This window comes from Ciconia boyciana, chromosome 4 (genome assembly GCF_034638445.1).
Source record: "Ciconia boyciana chromosome 4, ASM3463844v1, whole genome shotgun sequence".
NCBI lineage: Eukaryota > Metazoa > Chordata > Aves > Ciconiiformes > Ciconiidae > Ciconia > Ciconia boyciana.
This window is the reverse complement of record NC_132937.1, coordinates 86407202-86426797: the sequence shown is the minus strand read 5'-3', so window position 1 is coordinate 86426797 and position 19596 is coordinate 86407202. Positions and strand designations below refer to the sequence as shown.

Below are 19596 nucleotides of genomic sequence, written 5' to 3'. Positions count from 1 at the left end.
TTAAATTAATCTTCTGTTTGGCTAAATCAGCCTTGCTTTCATTTATGTCTGCTTCCTGTAATTTATGGATTTGCTTGCATTAGCATATTGCTCCGATATTCAACTGGCAAACAAAAAAATGTGTTAACACACTAGATACTGTGGTAAACAAAGAAGTGCTAATGGTGTGGACATCTTCCTTAGCTGGCCTGAGTTACTTAAAAAAACCCCTAAATTTTGAACCAAGTTAGCTTGGACATAAACCTTTTAAGATTTTCAACTGACAGAAAGTGGTAAATCTAGATTTAAACAGATGAGCTAAAATTTCAGGACAACTACTATAATCCAGCAAATATGTCGTATCTGAATGAAGCGATTAATGAATGTACAGCCATAGGGGAAAAAAATCCTAAGAACAAAACTGGGTTTTGGACCAAATTAAACAAGTGCTCCAAAATCTGGACTATCATACTTACCTAATCTGATTTTTTCTGCTTGTTCTTGGAGTTCAGTTACCAGTGCTTTCATTCGTTCATAGTTTTCCTAAGTGGGGAACAAAACAGCATTTTAAGTTTAACCAAGAGTGACAGTATTATTTTTTAATAAACAAACACAGAAAGTACAAGATTTATTTCTCTTCCAAATTTCATTTTATCTTATTAAATAATGACTCTGTATTGTCTTTAAAGTAATAACATTTCTACCTATGTATTGGCTTTCCTCAAGCATCCCAAAGCATTTAATAAACATGCTTCACAAAAACTCTCGAACACATTAGGATTGTAAAAGACTAGTTCCAAATTTAATAAACAAAAATAGAATTAGTCACTACAGAGTTGAAGTGCTGTTTTTCAGGTTTTGTTAATTTTTTGCTACAGGTTTGTTTGCATTTTTAATCTAATTTTGTAAAAAACATCACGAGGATTCAAATTAAGTGCTGCTATGCATGACTTAGACCAAACAGAATTTGGTAAACACCTTTTACATTCCTGATGTTTAGGCAGAACGTAAAGATAAAACAAAGCTTTTGAAAAACAAAAAGTCTGGTCTTCTTGCCAATATCCCTCTCAGAAAAACAAAGACTCTTAGTTTTGAATATGAGTGATCCAGTACTAAGCTCATCATATCTATCAGAATTATCCAAAACTCTGTGTGCTCATTACAGCAGTTTCTTACCATTTCTTAGGAATTAAAAGGTATTAGCCAAGCTTAATTTGTTTTTTTTCAGACATATTAAGAGCTACGTTACCTCTCTGAAAAGTGTAACTGCAATAAAAGAATATCATAACTGCTGCATAAAAAAATCATACTATCCTGTCTAATTCTCATGTAGAAGATACTAGAGTCTACTTTGACAGAAAAAACAATCTGGTGACTCTGTATTCGGACTTGAACACTCAGAATTGGGGTTTACCCTAGAAGCAACAAGTGTTGCAGTGAAGTTTGTTCAGCTCTTAGTCACTGAAAGGCACCAAGATGCAAAGCAGGAAGAAAATAAACGCGTGCACAGGCACCTCGCATTCAAACTGGTTTAGCTGCATAGTAAGACTTTCAAAAGAACACATTTCTCCCCCTTTGTAATTGCTACAAATAGATTAAAAATACTCTATTGAAAGGAAAAAAAATCACGTGAAAACAGGTCTTGGCAATTTTATCAGCTCGTATACACAGTTAATATGTAAGGTCAGCATTTAGAGGTCGTCCAACAAGATCAAGGTGACATACTGAGACACTATGGCCAACTCTCATGCTTCTGTTGGCTCTTGCCAAGGATTCCCCATGTTCTAATGAAGTGCCATCTACGATATGGCTCACCGCCTGCACTTGTATGAATTTTGTACCACCCAATTGCTAGCCAACACCTAACACATCTCAAGATACTAACCTCAGTTAACAAAATCTCTCTGACATGTGGTGCCACCCTGCAGTTCCTTGACTACTGAGGACATGGGAGGCCACCAGACTTCTGCATCTCCTCCCTCCCTTGTAAGGCTGTATCAGTATGCCCACTGCATTATTCCCCTTTCAGTCTATTTCTGTGGATACTTTAATTCTCCCTCTCCCCGCCCCACCCACAGCACAGCTCCAACACCTACCTCTACAACTGTTTTTCTTCCTCCTAACCCATGAAATCACACTGCAATGACTTAGTGGCAGTTTTACCACTGTCACAGCACCCCAAAAACCAAGAACAAAACAAGCCACGTCTTGTTAATTTGACTCTGCCGCTCCTAGGAGAGACTATGCAGCCAGTATAGGAGAGACTATGCAGCAGTAACTGCAGCCACACAACCACATGCAGCACGGAAGAAAACAAAACCTGCTTTTAAGCCTTTCTAAAAGACTCTGTTTAAAGGTTACCTTTTTTCCCCTGTGAAAAATCTGTAACACAGCCATTGTAATTCCATACTTTTAAAACTCTGCAGTTGTCACAACACCCAGTTTTACTGTATGTGGGAGTGTTCAGCTTGTCCAGCTGGCTCATTTTGCAGTATTACACATAAAAGTATCTTCCCCATTTCTCCTTGTTCAGTCAGCCTGTTTTCTCTACATACATTCACCTTTTGCACACAGTACTAAGCTTAAAAACTCACCCTTAACATAGGAAAAAAAAGCAGCTAAAAATGGCAGAGGAAATTAAAAGGGGCACAGCAATCACAATCATAGGCTTTTTTATTAGATCCTGAATTAACAACTCACTGTAGCTACTTTAGCTACTCTACGTGAAAGATCATGAAAGGACTTTTTAGATAATCTATAAAAAATACTGTACTCAAATATTTTGAGTTGCTTAAATTCACTTAATTTCTATCCTTACCTTTCATGCCTTTAACCAGAACAGAACATCTTTATACTTTACAAAGGAAAAGTAAAGATGCCTTGAAATCTTAATGTAGGTTTTGAGCACACACAGAAAAGGCTCCTCTCAGAACCAAACATGCTTACCATATGTTTGTGTGCTCTTCATTAATTAATGACAAAAAGGTCAGTGCAGTGATGCAAGTTCTTTTTGGAAACCAGCCCTCGCACGAGTCAGTTCTATAAAATTCTGCTGTTAATGTGAGGGCTTCTACGGACTTTAAAGCAGAATCGAGAGGCAAAACATACAGACTAATCCTGCAGTTATTGCACGAGCTAACTGAATTACTGCTACACAAGCAAAGCGTCTGCAAGAGCTAATCCTTGGAATCTTTACATAGATTTTCCTTTATTTTCCAGAATTTAGACTTACTCATTTTTAAATTACATTTTTACCTGTCTGGTTTGAAAGACAGTTTACATTACGAAGGCCAGCCTGTCTAGCTGAATTCACAGCCAGAAAGGCAAACATTAGCTAAAGAAGGCAAGACCTTCATCACGTTATCATTATGCCTTCTTGTGTTTGCACTGCTATTCCCTGTATTACTTTTATTTCAGATAGTTAAGTGCCTCACAGCAGGGACCTCAGCTCTTCGTGTCTGTAACGCACTACATGCATTTACAGTGCTCTATAAATTATTTCTACCAAATACTAACACTATTAGCTATTTTACTGCCTGAATGACGTACCAGATGTATCCAAGTAAGTGGACTTGTCTAGCACAGCTAGGAAAACTTTTCCTGTCTTGACATCCCATTGGAAACTGCTGCCAAAATACATGAACATTAAAGTAAAAAATGTGTTCTACAAAAGTTACCAAGCCTTGCTTTTCTTTTGAGATCAAAAGGTACACACACACAAATGCAAATCCAGTGACAGCTTAGCTGAATAAACACATTTATTAAAATATTACTTTTTTTGGTATGCAAAATATGAATATACACACATAAATATGCACATTTCATATACACAAGCTTTGTATGTGTGCATATATATACGCATACTGAAATTTCACAGATGTTTCAGTCACCTAACTTCTCTCCCAAAATTTAGTTTCTGCAAAACCAAACGCAGAACCAAAGGAAGTATTTCAGTAAGAATACATGTTGTTGCTTCATGTGCTGTTTGATATTTTACTTGGAACAAATCTGAAAACAAATGCATGCCTCCTACCAGTTTTGATGCACACCCAAAACTATGTTTTTCTCAGACTAAGTGTAAACATGATTTTTATCTTGAATATGATGTTAATAATGCTGCATTAAAAATAGAACGACTCACACCAGATTCAAGTACTGTTCTCTTTGTAAAGACAACTGGAATTGCACCTATCCCTTCTCCTCAAAAGTGATTCTTTCTGCTGGTATCGTGTTTTCTGGAGGCACACCCATGACTTTGTAAAACTATTACACCTGTCTTCAACTCAGGAATCCATTTGCAAACACAAGAAAATCTGCGACTTTGAAATCATCACACACCACCTTCAAATGCCTACAAACTCCCTTGTCTCTGCTTCATTAGTATGATATTGACCAGCACTTCAACACCGAAAATGCAGTAAAAGCTGGAATTCTGATTAAAAAAAGTGTAAAAGAAATCCATACTGAGGCAGGCAATGGTACAAACCCACGTTTTTTTTATACAGTACTTTTACACACAGCTTGAATGAAATAAACAGAACGTGGCATTTAAGAACTATGGAGGGGGGAGCAGCACTGCAGAACTTGGCTTGCCTGCAGGGTGACCTCGGGCTGATTCACAGAGGCGCGTGTTTACCGCGTACCCGTGTATTAAATGGCCGCTATAATACCGGCTCTTCCACGGCCACTGCTGTACTTCCACTCAGAGTCCGCGTTCCCCCGCTTTGTTTCTGCTCTCCCGCGGACGGTTCCGGGCAGCGCACGCCCGGCCCACGGCACACACGCACCCCGAGCCGCCGCAGCCCCGGGGCGCCGCTCGCAGGCCGCGCCTCACGGGTGGGGGCTTCCCTCAATAACCGAGGCGTGGAAGCGGAGGGCGGCCGAGCCGCGGGCGGGGGCAGGCCGGGAGGGTCGGCGCTGGCCGCGCCCCGGCCGGCTCCCAGCCCAGCCGCCGGCGGGCAGGGGTGGGCAAGGCCCCGGCGCTGCCTGGCTGCGGGAAGGCCAGCCGCCGGCTCCCGCGGCTCCCCGGAGCTCGGCACCGCTGCCCTCCCCAGCCCCCGCCGCACGGGGAGGCGGCCCCCACCCGCCGCAGCCTCCATCCGCGGCCTGCGGCCCATGGGTCGGAGGGGGCCGGGCCTACCTGGTAGAGCGCGGAGCCCGCGTCGGGGCGCGAGCCCACCGCCGCCACCGCCTCGCCGCGGTAGGCGCGGGCGGGCGGGGCGGCGGCCGCGCAGCGCAGCAGCCGCCATGGGCCCAGCACCCGCCGCGGGCCCAGCAGCATGGCGGCCGAGCCGAGCCGAGCCGAGCCGGCCGTCCCAGGCCCGCCGCCACCGCCACTCCCCCCGCCGCAGCCAATGGGCAGAACGGGGCCCTGAGGCGGCCCCGGGCGGCGAGGCAGGGCCGGGCCGGGCCGCGCCGCGCCGCTGCCCGCGACTAGGGGTGCCCGTCAGGGAATAGGTGCGGCGCCCCCCGCCCCGCCAGCCCCACGGCCGAGCCCTGGCCCCCGCCCGGTCCGTCCGGCCGCGCGAGGGGTGGCTGTTACTTTGAGAATTAAGCTCGATCAAAAGCCTCTCCCATCGGCGTCGGTACACCACAACTGCGTGCTCCATTCAGTGCCCGTAGCCCTACGTGCAAGATAACGCTCAAGAACTCCCTTCGAAAGAATTTCGCTTGCACACTTCACTTTTCAGACAGGATTGCATACTTGTGCAACCCAGAAAAGCCCTTGCCATTCTTAGAAACACGGGCGTTTTGTCATTCACTGCAGAACTGCGGAGGTGCTACAGTAAGAGTGGCGGATTTTTTTTTAAATCGTAACCTCTTCCCTGGAGTTGCTTCCTCATTTGAAAGCTTTGCTGTTTTCCAGCATTCCAGTTTTATTTTGTTTTTAAACAAGGCTGCAATGTTTACAGAGAGATACAGTTACAGATCCCAGTTACACTGGGAAGTCAGATACCAAGTAAATTAAGCTCTATTCTAAACCAAAACCACACAAACAATAACAATGCCCCTGTTGAAGTGTATTCAGTGTTACCACCATACAAGCAGGCCTGTATGCATACCAGTGTTGCAGCCAGAACTTCAGCCATTCATTTAGCCCATACTGTTGTTAGCTTACTATACCTATGAGCATTTAAAAACTGCAACCAATATTCTAAGAAATGGAAACAGAGGTAATATAAAATAATTTATTCACATAATTTACATACAGAATATGACTACTTTCTTTGAAACAGAAAGCTTATATGCAATCATATGGGGTGTCAGACAACTCTAAGCAAAGCAGTCTTATGCCACATCTTTGTAAAAATGCTAAACTAATAGGCATTGAGATTTCACCGATCTTTTCCTACATCCTTCACCATTATAAAACTTTCATACACAAAACAGAACACAAAGTTGTCTTACCTCTACTCAAATTAAATTTGTTCTTTAAAAAAAAAAATCCTATAACAAAGTGCATGTGATTTACTGCAGGGGAAAAAAATGTGTAGCCCCAATTAACAAGGTAGATAAGGCACCTTAAATCTTAGTAATGAAGTAGTTGTTGGTTTTTTTTTTTCCTTGTAATATGAATGCAAGCTAAAATGCATGCAAATAAATGTAGAATGGTTATCACCTCAGAAAGTACTTAGGGCAATTATTTTATAGCCACTCCCCACAAATCTATTTTTAGGCTCTATCAGTGCAAGTGATTTAAACATGCCACATGTATCAGGAAATAAACACTTGCATACATAAAATAATGTCTACAAGATATACAATACATGGAGCTTTATGTATAGATTAATCTATTTCATGTTTACAGTACAACAATATTTAGATAAACACTTCAAGTTAAACGGATTAGGCAGAGCACACAGTACTGTCTAAACAGAGACTGTTGGTGGTAGGGTTTGGGGGTTTTTTTTGGGGGGAGGGGTTGACAGTATGCTTTCAAGTCAGTCACTTTACACTTCAACTTAGTCCCTTTTCCATCACCTCAAGAAGATACTGCTGCTAGCAACATCTGATTGACAGAGGCCTGATAATGTAGCAATTTGCAGTAACAGTAGCTTTTCTGTGTATTTTTCCTTATTGGCAGAATTTTAAAGGCTCCATCAGAAGCCTTGCCAATAACTGCTGAAAAGGCAAACATTGTCAAACTTCATCAAGCGTTTCAAAATTAACTAGATACTTACATGAAAATATTTGCCAGTAAATGATTATCCAGTCCAAAGCTGAAGATAGGTTTCTTGAGAGCATACAATACCATTTAACATCAGTTTCACTTTCATAATAAATCATTTGTTTTACAAAACTACCTGTTGGTATTAAGTAACAGGAGAAAAATTTAGACTCCTTAAATCTACACACTCATTTCTGTGTAATAAGGAGTTTCAGAATAAATACAGAATCTTTCAGTGACCACCTGACTTTGAGACTGCATGAACCTTGTTACCCCATCAAGACAATCTTCTCGATGAGGCAAGTAAAAAATTAAGACTAAAATCTAAAGCTACACCAGCATTTTATAGTGAGTTATAGTACAAGTAGACATGCAACATGAGGAAAACCATTCAAATTCAACTGCTTCAAAGTAGCAAAGCCTCAAAGCATCCATGTTGTATAGTCATGGTTTAAATCCAGTCTCTTTGTGATACTTTGCACAAGGGAAACCAAGGAAGTCAGCAGAGATACAAACACCTACACGTAAAACTAAGGAAAATAAATGGTATCTATCCCCTTGTTTTCAAATTTAGAAGGAAATTAGCAGTTATATAGTAAATATTAACCTCTTCCTCCCACTCCAATAAGACAGTTGCAAAGATTAACATTGTCTAGCATCTTCTAGTAAATTGTGTTTTTCTGGTTATTCCTAATACATTTTTAAGGAACCAAAACCATTTGGCTTTTTTCAGGTTAGGATCTTTTAATTTATGTAATTAAAAACTCCTAAAAAAATACGTCATTTGGAGATGCTAATAAAAATACCTGCAGTGCTGAACTAATCTATGTATTTACTACACTACTTCCAGTATTTGCATCCTGATCTACAGAGATTACACTATACATAAAAGGCTCATTCCTCCTTCTAACACACTAACATAACATACTTCACAAAAAGAAGTAAAGAACTTGTATAACCAGTACCACAAGCTTTAGCATTAAAATTCAAAGGGATACTTGTCACAAGATTAAGCATTTTTTCATTGCACTTTTCTGGAAGATCGTCATGCACCCATTATCAGTGTCTAAATACGTGAAATTATAAGCCAGCAGCTGCTGGTCTGGTCCAATGACATCAATGTAGTGGTTCAGATGTCAACATTTTAAAAGTATCCAGGTCGCTTCAGAAGGAATCCATTTCATCTTTATGGAATTTATTAATAACAGCTTGGCTGACAGTAAGTGTGGCATAATAAACATGAGAATAAATCAGAACTTTTTAAAAATACTCTTTTCTTGTTGCATTATACTCTCAGATCCCAGGTTTTTATAAAGCAAATTTGCTATTCTGAATCATCCACTTCCATAAAGATGTCACTGAAAAAATACTCAGAGATTCTGGTTGGCTCTTCTTCCTTCTCTTGATCTTTAGCACAAAGGGGTGGCTTTTCAGATGGCTCGTTACTTGGAACCTAATAGAAAAAGAAAAGGCTGCTCTTAACAGTCTTAATCTGTTTGTGTGAGTGTGTGCGCATATGTATGCATATATACATAAGTATATTTATGTATGCATATATGCGTGTGTGTGTGTATATATATATGCATGCATTTGATCTTCCAATTTAGATAAGAAGTTTAGGCAAAAAATTCAGAGTTTACTGAAAATGGGAAACAAGTAGATATACGTGCAGAGAAAAAACAACTTAGTTCCCTTGTAAGCACAAGTCAGGATTTATTCACTGGAGTAGATTTCTCTCAAAACATAAACACTACATACCCACCTACCCACTCCCGAAACAACTAATTCACTGTTCTTCACATCTCAAAAATGCAAGGGCATTCAAAAATAAACACATACCGTAACTGCAGCATCAGCAGCTACATTCTCATACTCCACAGATGATGATGTGCTTGTAGAGGGAAGGGAACAAGATTCTCTATCATCCTTAGTGGACGGAGTGGGTTTTTTTAGACTTCGTTTTGGAGTCACAATCCGAGGTTTTTGGATCTTCCCTCTATTCCCTTTGGTATCTTCTGCAGATTCAGAACTACTTTTTTTGCAAATTAAAGATAAAAATCCCAATGGTTTTCGTCCACCCCTGTTCAAAACAAATACAGTCATGGTGTCATAGGATTGCTCCATGAAAGGAAGATGTAAATAGTATTACAGGAGTCCAGTTCATTACACAGGAAACAAACACACACCTCCAAGATCTATGAAAATTCAAAGGAAAAAAAACCAAGAAGTAATTCTGAGAAAGGCTTTTGTATTAGTGAATATTCTGGCACAAGAGTTTTTCAAAGAGTTACAGAGACTCTTGACAATCTCCAACCCTGAGAACAGGCAGTTTGCTACTAAACCAGAGCCTGTAACAGGCTACCAGATCTTCGGAAAGAGATTTCAAGAGGAACGGAGACATACTCCTAAAGAATAAACTGAAAAGAGCATCCTTCATGTAATCAACGGAAAAAGAAACCTGATTCCCAAGGATGGGGCCACAGCAGACTGTCTTAATCACCAGAAAGAAGACTATCTGCTGCAGGGTTTCAGCCTATTAACTAAGCATCATACCTAGTACCAGTGAACTTACAGAAGTCACAGTGACGAGGGAGGTACAGAGTATCAACTTTTCATGTTAAGAGTTCACAACTTAGAAAGTAAGCTTTAAGGCAAAGATTCTGATGTTAATGCATCATGACCCAATTGCTGTGGAGGTCCCAGGTACAAATAACCAGTTTTGGTACTCATACAAGCATAATGAAAGAATAAATGACAGGATCAGAAGAGACCAGTGGAGCACCACAATCAAAATCAATGAGTGCAAGAGCAATAGAGAGCAGGAACTCAAACACTTAAACATTATAGAAAGGTATATGAAAAAAATCCACAGTCAGATGGGTAGATAAGAGGAATATCCTCTGAGCTGTCAAGATGGAAACTCCTTTGGGGATATGACACATCTTAAGTTAGTCCTAAAAATCCAGTGTGCTGAGTACTATACCAGTAACAAATCTTATTGGCCGAAGGACAAAAATCAAAACAAGCGGATGAGTGTATATATCACAACGTTAGACTGAACTAAGGAAAACAGCAATTATCCTAAATCTGTATCATAGCCAACGGATGTCTGCCTCACAAGAGGCATCTGCCAGTGTCTAAATAGACATACCATACGTCAGTATTGTCCCTTGGTCAATCTGCTCATTTAATGCACAAAATAATTCAAATTTCAAAGCAGACAGTTTGATCCTTTCTAATTTGCTGAAAAGGATAGATACTGTAACTCTTAGCCATGTAGGTCACAAACAATGGTACTGCCTTTCTTGTAACTTAGGTGGAAAAAGGATATAAAAACCTCAATATGGAAACAAGGTCTTTTTTACAGAAAAGGCTGACAAAACATTATTGTATAAATACCTGAGTAATGGAGTTTTTGAAGATGATGCTAGGCTTCCAGTATGTTCCAACTGTCCAGATTCATGCACATCCCCCTGCTTTCCTTGTCCGCTTTTTTCTGCTTTTCTGTTAGAGGTTAATCTGGACATCACCTCCTCTTCCTGTTTGGATGCTGAATTCTCAAGTGGTGCTTTCCCTGAGTTCTCCGAAGTCTCAGGCTGGCTTCTCTCAGCCAGTGGTGGCATAGACTCAGACACCAACACAGAGGTAAGTACTTTTTCCTTTGCTGAAGCCTTTGTTTTTTGAAAAGGATTCCCTGTAAAAGGAGTTGAGAGTCATTCAAGGACTTCAGTTACTTAACTTCAGGGATAACACAACAGCCCCAAAAATGCGCATGATGTTAAGATGACTTGCACCATTACAAGAGAAGAGCTGAATTTTTGTTCAGTTTTTTTGTAATTTTATTTTTTGAAGTCACCACTAAGAATTAAAAGTTCATGGTCTACTTTTAAAGTCTGTAAGATCTTACAGACGTTATGGGGGAAAGTTGGTAGAAGCGTGGTTTTACAGCACAACCCCCCTCATTCTTTACAGCACACCATAGAACTTAGTCAAGCCATCTAGCTGTTTAAGCTTCCACAATTTCCCTTTAAAGTCTTTTTCAGGGCCAAAAAGTAGTTCTCCAAACGCTTCACAGGCTCAGATCACTGAGGATTGCATTGTGAGCAATTCTGCTTTCCCTCTCATTCTTCAGAGGCAGATTAAGCTTTCCAACAATTACATTGTAAATATATTTTTTTAAAAGACAAATACAAAATAAAATAAAAATAAATTATTTTGGCATAGTATGGTTAAAATACCAGTTAATACCTTTGGTTATTAGTGCTCTCCAACAGGTGGAAATACTTGCTTCAGAGAAGGTATCAAGGTCCAAAAAACCTCCCAGATTCCACAGACTAGCTACAGCAATGTTTTTAGAACGACTATTAAATTAACACCCAGTTATGTAATCCAACACATCTAGTTTATAGCAGAAAACATGTAATGGTGGTATTAGGGCACTACCAGGAAAATTTGTTTCTACTTTTATGTTAGATAGCCTCAGACAGGACATTTAGCACAATGACAACCAGTAGTAAACTGTGATGTATTATACATTTACACTCATTATACTTTGTTTTACAAGTTTAAGTTTACCTACCAGAAGCTATCATTGGAGCATTTGTGGATATAATTGAATAACCCTGTATTTAAAAAAGAAAAAAGTTATTTCTCTCAATATAGAAGAAACAATTAAAGTTGATAAAGTCATATCACGCATGTACAGTTCTAAGAAAGGAGTGATACAGAAGACTACATCTTCAGTACAGTATAATTCATCGCTTAACTCATTTCCTGAGCAGGCTTTTCAAGGAGTTCTCATGATAAATGACTCAAGACAACGATGTCAAGATGAGAGATCAAAGAAGGAAGAGGATTGTTATCCAGTCCTTCCTAGAAAAGCTCTTCAAATCATGCGGGGAATTATCACGCGTTCCCTCACCCAGACACACTACACAGTCTTAGCCTACTCACAAAAACAAATGGTAGTCACTGCCACAAGCTTGGTCATATTCTAAAAGCACAGAGGGAAGCTGGAAACATGCTGGCCAGTTTTTATTTGCAGCTTGTTCTTTTAAACTAATACCTGCTATGTTAAAAAATGGTAGGAACATATCTAACAACTTCTTCATGTAACAGACACTATGAGGAATCATAACGCCGTCCAGTGAACCTGGACAGTCTGCCAGTCATCCAACATACATCCAGAGTTTCCCCTCCTGCAATGTCATTGTCGGAAAGGCTGTGGTGAATGAACCAAATAAGACATATTACCAGTCTGTCTACTAGGAAGCCTAATAAAAAAACCTGAGAGCCTACAGATTCTCAAAATAATTAATACTATATCAGCAGCCCAAAAACTGTTGTAGAGTTCAAAATAAAAAGCAATCTATGGGTGTTGATCTTCCTTTTAAGTTGTACAGGCAGTACGTTTTTAAGTGGCACCGTTAAACAATAAACATAACTAAAACGCTCTATTATGTGTTATGCCTCTACACTATGCATAAAGACTCACTTACCAAATTACCATCTCACCTTATAAGTGGTTTCCAAGTTACCTTCCACTACAAGAGTAGACAGAGTTTTCTTGGCAGGAGGAAAATCATTCTCTTCAAGCTCAGCAGCTGACCTTTTCTGAGTTGTCTGCAAATTTGGAACAGGCTCTACTGATGCACTCTCTAGTTGTTTGGTTTCCATACTGCTGTTTGAAGGTGGAGCAAATTCATCAGCAGCAGTTGTCAAGGATCCAATGCTGTTTATATATAAAGTCATTGTTGTGACTGTACAAGAAGCCAAAATTTAACCTGTATAACATTTCTGTATGGAAATTACACATGGATCTACGGTGATACTCTTTCTTGCTTAATGTCAATATTAACTTCAAATGTACTCTTTCCTACCAAGAAACATTTTGCTGCACTATCTTGAGTTAAAGAATTGAGTTTTTCTAGTCATAATTGAATCTAGTTACTTTAGAAGCTGTTCTATTTGAACTTCACTTGATACTTTCATAAAATGTAAAAATATGACAACTGATTAACTGCCCTAGAAAATCCTAAAATACAGTATTATTTATATGCACAGTTGAATCTTCATCCTCACACCCCCACACCCTTCCACCCCCCCGCCAGTATGATCTCAAAAGACAGGAAGACATCTAAGGAAGCAGCAGAGACTAGGGAAATAGGGTAAAGCAGTAAGGGACAGTGAGACAGAAGATGTACCCTAACTCTGCCTGTCAGCAATTCTGTCTATCATCAGTAGTTCCACAGTAGTTACAATTCTTATGTTGTGTAGCCAAAATTCATTGTGTAGCCAAAATTCACTCAGAAACCTATCCTTTAAATAACTAAGGGAATGACATTAACATCTGATGTCACAGGGCAAGGTCCTCCACAATGATGTGAAATTGCATCACACCTTTGGTTATGATCTGAGGACTTACATTAATATAGTAATAGGTTTTTTTACAACTTTGCAACACTTCCTATTCTTCAGAATGTCTTTCTCCTCTGATGTTGGGTTTTTTCCTCCCAAGCTGACCAGAAGATTTAGTTCAACTGTAATGTTGAAATAACAATTTTGTTACATTGCACTGAGGAGTACTCGTTGTAAAAGAAACTCAAACCCTTTGTATCACAGTACTGCAAACCAGCTATTATTCTGTTGAGTAATTCGTTTGCTTTTTCAGCTCTTCTGCCTTTTGAACATGGCACAAACTCAAGAGAATGATATCTGAATTTATGTCCACTGTTTATAATGTTCTCCAGAAGGCCATCTACACTAAAACTTTTGAAAAGCAATTAATAAACAGTTGCTTCACAAAACTGTTAAAGTACTGTAAAAATGAAAACATGCTTAGATTTTTCATTTCAATTACTTTTCATTCTAAGTATCCATGGCAGAATAGACTCAGGCTGGACAAATGACTTCTACTTAAAAGGAAGACTTGTTCTAAAGGATAAATCAGAATTAAGGTTGACACCAAAATCCCAGCTAACTAAAACACTACCTTTAAACCCCTGATGAGATCTTTATCAAATCTGACTAGAGCCCTTTTCACTTTCTTAATTCTCTGAGCAGTCTGGCAAAATTATTTCCTCTTGCATTTTTTCTTTTGAGAAGTTTTAATCTGTAATGCACATTCAGGGAACAATCAAGGTTCACAAAACGTGTTTCACTTTGCTCAAAAATAAAGCATTTACCTCTCCACTTCCATCATGCTTGTTTCACTTGCATTTATTGAGCTGATAAGTATTGGGGCTGGTAGTAATGGTTCTGAAGTTTGTTCCAGCAAAGCAGATGCATCAAACTCTTTTGAGTCAGCTGGGATTTCGACCAACGTTAAAATGAATGTCTGTTCCTCCTCTGGACATCTATGATCATCGTTCACTACTATAATTTTTTCAGTGAAATAAAGAAATAACAAAAATCTGTTATTCAAGTTTGAAATTACACTGTTCTCTTCATGCCCTCCCTACCCTGAGTAATTAAATTTTAGGCACTCATTTCTCCATGAAAAAAGGCACTGGGGATATTCTTGAGACAACATGCTTCCTTCCTTCTTAGATGAGATAATGCATCATCACCCCCTGGAGCCTATTCATTGCAGTGGAGTCCTGATTACCATTCAGAACGAAGAATATTAAAAACGCCTAGCAGGGATGGAGCTTTTTAAATGGGTGTTCTAGCATCAAAGAACAATTTGCAGTTTAATTAAACTTGTGTAACAGTGGTCAAATGGCCTTCTGTCTTTAATTGCAACTGTCAGGTATTAAGAGTTACTTCTTTAAATGGCAGGAGTCTGCTGTTTTGATGGTAAAGACCAGGATTTTTCCCCTCACTGCAGACTTGCAGAAGAGTACCTGAGAAGTATAGTCTTGAATTTAATAAATAAAAAATATAAATAATTTAGTCAACAGATGGACATTAACAGATAACTGCCAACTGCCATTCGTTAGAATGAATTTAAGGAGAGAACATTTGTAAAGTTTTCAAAAGATGGAAAACAACAGTGCTGCTCCATTACATAAGACAGCTCTCATTCTTGATGATGTAAAGCTGCTGTTATTCCAGCCTCAACTCACTTTGGTTCTTTATAAAATTAAAGATGATTTAAGATGCTCCATCCCAAGATCCTTGCAACAACAGAGCGTAACAACAGACGTCTAAGAAGAAGTATCAGCCCTATCTTTTGCATATGCTCAGGAGTTACAACTTTGGACTGCAGTTTCCATGTAAAGTATTCTGGGCTTCTGACACAGTGATTTTCCCATACCTTAGACAAGTATTGGTTCCAAACCAGCTCCATTTCAATTTGGTTTAGGGAAAAGCAGCCATCACCTTCATACCTTTCATCACATCTAATCAGTTAGAGTTAATCTGCTGACTCACTACAGCTAAAGAGGGAAGTCTGGTTTTTTCTTCCTTTTTCTTCCCCTCTTCTCCTTTCTCCCCTGCTCCACACTTGCACAGTCCAGCACTCCTACACAACTCTGACACTGGCATTTACTCGACAACTTCATGAGCCACTATAGCTCACTAAGCCAGAGGAAAACTACACGGGTTCTCTCCCTCTGTCATGTTCAATTTTTGATGGATAAGTGACTCAGAGGCTCATAAAGGGCTCTAACAACTGCTAAACCTAGCACCAGGTAAGCAGCAGGAGCTCACAGCAGGGAGGAGAGAGCAAGAAGTTTCCCTTCCACTGATACTTAAACTTAATGAAGTGCCATTCAAAAAGTTCCCAAGTCTATTTTGTGTTAATCAAAATGTAATGATAAGAGGCTAGGGAGGGGAATGGCACTGTGCTGTGGGTCATTAATTTTGTTAATGAAATAGACTGATTAATCATGTCAATGAAAAAATTTTATATTTTTTTAATTCATCTTTGCTTAACCACAAGATACACAAGTGTGGGCTTTTGCTAACTTAGAATATTAGCACATTATACCTGAAGTCTCTTCTGTGCTGCTTAGGCATTGTTGTTGAGAATCCTGAGCACAAGCTTCCTTCTAGAAATAACATATTTGAAATAAAACAAGTTAATCAATCTGAGAAATAACTCTAGAAAACAGGAAAGAAACAAAGCATGTCAAATGCTGAAGAGCCAGAAAACCCTAATGACATCATCATAATAGCATTTTGTCAGCTTTTACTTCTAGCTTTTCTAGGTTGAAGGATATTAGCCTGACAAGGACAAGAAACACTTGGGCAATATAAAATTTATACGCAGCTCATTGTCTGTATTGATGGTTTGTCAAAATAAAATTTATACTTCCTACAGCACAACTCTGTCAGAAATGATTCACATAATAAATTACTCAGTGGCACTAAGAACACAAATTCTCCCAACCATTACGAAACCACTGAGTGCCAAAGAAAAACACCAACCTCTGCAACTCATCTATCCATTCCCTTTTATGGCACGTATCTTTGCTAAAAACAGGAATACTCCACTGCAAGTTGCCTCTTCTCTCACTCTCTGCCAGTCCTGTAAGAGCCAAATCATTCTTGCACCTTGCTCTAACATGAGATCAGCCTTGACACATCAACAGGTTGCACTGGGGAAACAAGCTACTACCCATCAGCTGTTCCACGGTAACTGCATGTACATTGACCTCAGGCAACACTAGAAAACCTGAAGGTACTGAGAATGAGCCTTTCTCTCATGAAGAAATAAGATACTTCTTATTTATACTAGAACAGGGGTACACAAATCACTGCAAAGAAATGGATGTGAAAGACATACTGTTTGTCCATGATAATATGCATGTAAAACTCTGCATTGGGTTTTGAAATGGGAAAGAGTATAGCAAAGGATGAAGTTTGTTTTAAACAAAGCAAATGAAGGTGACAATGAAAATGCTGCACCTGACAGCGACATTTTAACTTAATTTTAATTTAAACTTATATAACAGTAAGAGGTCAGACTGAATTAATACATCAAGCCTAGGTAACTTCTTCCATCAAAACTCTTTAAAAAATTGCTCAGAATTTTGCTATCACTTATTGCTGAAATGCTATAAACTGAGGCTTGCAAAGATTAAGTTTGTCTGAAAGATGAAGTTTGGTTATGCCTTTGCAAAAAAGAAAGTTTCATTCACCAGCTGAAGTACCAGGTCTTTAAAATGGGTGAGTATGTTTGCACTGAAAACCTCTTCCTTTACAGAATTTCAGAAACTGGGCACTTCTAGACTGTAATTAAATTAAGTTCTTTACCTGAGTAAAGTTGATTGTGCATATATTGTGCTCAGGAGGACAAGGATTTTGGTCAGGAAGTCCATCCATAGAACTTTGATTTGGATAATCCTCTAGTCCAAGGGGAGATTTTTCAGGGTTTGGTGATGCAGTTACAGGTCTTAAATCTCCTGAATTTCCACAAGCAACTCTCATCTCTGTTCTGAAAGGTATATAACTAGTTAATTTGAAACCAATTGAAGATACCCTGTACATAGGGTAAATTCTGTATAATTATTTATTTAATATGAAGCTTATGTAGTTACAGAGAAACAGGGCACCTGTTTAAAAACTACATCATTCTACTAAACAAAATGCATAATCTTTGAACAAGTCTATAAAAACTATTTCATGAAAAAGCCTCCGTAACACCACTAATTGAGACTTTACTACTAAAAGCATGACCAAGCAGGAAGCCTTACAAGCTCATTAACATTTCCAAATTGATCAACTCCTTAACATTTCCTTTCAGACACAGTTTCATGGGAGACAACTAAGCAGCAAGGTGATTACTAAGCTCTGAAACAGCAAACATAAGTTAATGTATTACCTCCAAAAAATGTAGGACAACATGCAAGAGAAAAACCTTAAAAATAAAAGTCTAAACTGTACACTTATGTGCATAACACACACAATACCTGTAAGCACACTGCTTCCATCACAGATGCATACTACATATGTGCTTCAGCTGCATATTTTAAGAGCCTTTAGGAATAAAGTCAATATTAACTGATGATTCTTCCTACCTCTCAGTTTTGTCTACTTGATTGTTAAGTTCCATACTTCTAGTTGCAAAATCATGAAGAACTGCAGAATCACCTGCAGCTGGTCTGACCTGTTCTAGTTCCACCTTCTGCATTTCTGCAGTACCTCTCAGGGTTGTAGACTCTAAGATATAAAAGAATAAAAATTAAAATAATTTTTTGTGTGTATGCATAAGTGGATATATATGCATATTATTTTTACACATAAGTTTTTGTATATTAAAATGTATATATACGTAGATGTGTATATATAAACACACTACAAAATTTCTAACAATTTTGCTGTATACGTACACATGTCTTATATAGATGAGACATATACACACATCTCATCTTGCCTTTGGTACGTTGTGCATTTTGCCAATGATATGAAGATAATTAAGAGTCTGAAACCACTTTTTTTTGTAACTGCTTTAAGAATACCGAAACAGTTCTGTATATATCCCCTTCTGGTTTTAATAGAAGGGAAAGACAGTAACACTAGAAAAAAGTACACTGTATTGCACTGTATTTCTGTAACCAGCAGTCCAGTAATTTAAGGGCTTTCCAGGTAATTTAAGACCTGCACAGAAAAATTGCTATTCAGATTTCATTTAATTTTATACTGAAACGTATACTTATGTATAAAACTATACCATAAATGGATGCCTTACATTACAGTGGTGATGCATCATCTGTGAACATGAACAGAAAGTGAAGACTGCTTTCAGCTTAGTTTCATTTCATAAAGAGATGTGAATCCATCAGAAGAAACCATTTTCAGAACGCTAGGATAAGAAACAGGCTTACCACTTTGTACTTGCTCTAGTTGTTCCACAACTATATTTGTATCAAGTGACTTCTGACTTATGTTTTCACTGGACCTCAATACTCCAAAGTCTGGCTCAGGCTTCAAGAGTCTGCCTCTTGTCAGTCTCATACTATTCACCATAGGCAAAGAGCTATCACTGCAAGTAAAAAGGAAAAATGGCATCAATACAGTTTTTGATTTTTGACAGTTAGTTGCGAGATGAAATTAGTATTTCCAGCAAAGATCACTGGGCAGAGAAGAGCTAAGAGAGATGGAGTAGATGAGACAATGAAGAGCTGAAATAGAGGCTGCAGCTGGCAAAGGAGACAGAAGACTCTTTGGCAGAACAAAAAATAAAGATCATCTGGGGATTGGAACAGGCAGTTATACTGCAAACTAGGATGTTCCCTACCTACAGAAAAAAATGAATAACTGAAATATTTAAAAAACATGAGAAGATCAAAATTTAACACTAATCACATGGTAGTAAGCTCTGGTTAATAATATAATAAAAGAACCACTGGACTCAAAGTAAAACATCTTTGATTGTAATTTTTCAGAGGAGTATAATCTCATAGTTTGTTCAAGCAATCAACAAGTTAAATAGCCTTTCAAATAATACAGATTTTTTCTGAAAAGGTGTTCCATCAGGCTGTTTCAACACTTACAAATGCCTG

General features: G+C 38.8%; 2 protein-coding genes across 6 annotated transcripts in view; both read right to left on the bottom strand.

Annotated features, from left to right (window-relative positions):
* Positions 1 to 5310, bottom strand: part of MCCC2 (methylcrotonyl-CoA carboxylase subunit 2) — a 39468-nt gene extending 34158 nt beyond the window's left edge. Inside the window, exons 1-2 of one of the 2 annotated variants that reach the window (XM_072860508.1) lie at positions 5120 to 5310; positions 456 to 522 (exon numbers count right to left, since the gene is read on the bottom strand). In XM_072860508.1, coding sequence (XP_072716609.1) covers positions 456 to 522; positions 5120 to 5260 — 208 coding nt within the window. In that variant the 5' untranslated portion in view covers positions 5261 to 5310. Of the gene's footprint in view, positions 1 to 455; positions 523 to 4622; positions 5093 to 5119 lie in introns of those variants that run through there. The other variant, XM_072860509.1, reaches the window with a different exon arrangement.
* A 616-nt stretch (positions 5311 to 5926) lies between these two features.
* The window catches only part of BDP1 (BDP1 general transcription factor IIIB subunit), a 60598-nt gene continuing 46928 nt past the window's right edge, over positions 5927 to 19596 (bottom strand). For 3 of the 4 annotated variants that reach the window (XM_072860500.1, XM_072860499.1, XM_072860497.1), the window contains 10 exons: positions 18919 to 19076; positions 18112 to 18253; positions 17348 to 17528; positions 16080 to 16140; positions 14332 to 14521; positions 12662 to 12878; positions 11727 to 11769; positions 10547 to 10841; positions 8987 to 9227; positions 5928 to 8600 (listed from right to left, as the gene is read on the bottom strand). In XM_072860500.1, the coding sequence (XP_072716601.1) occupies positions 8472 to 8600; positions 8987 to 9227; positions 10547 to 10841; positions 11727 to 11769; positions 12662 to 12878; positions 14332 to 14521; positions 16080 to 16140; positions 17348 to 17528; positions 18112 to 18253; positions 18919 to 19076 (1657 nt within the window). In that variant the 3' untranslated portion in view covers positions 5928 to 8471. Of the gene's footprint in view, positions 8601 to 8986; positions 9228 to 10546; positions 10842 to 11726; positions 11770 to 12661; positions 12879 to 14331; positions 14522 to 16079; positions 16141 to 17347; positions 17529 to 18111; positions 18254 to 18918; positions 19077 to 19596 lie in introns of all 4 variants that reach the window. The other variant, XM_072860498.1, reaches the window with a different exon arrangement.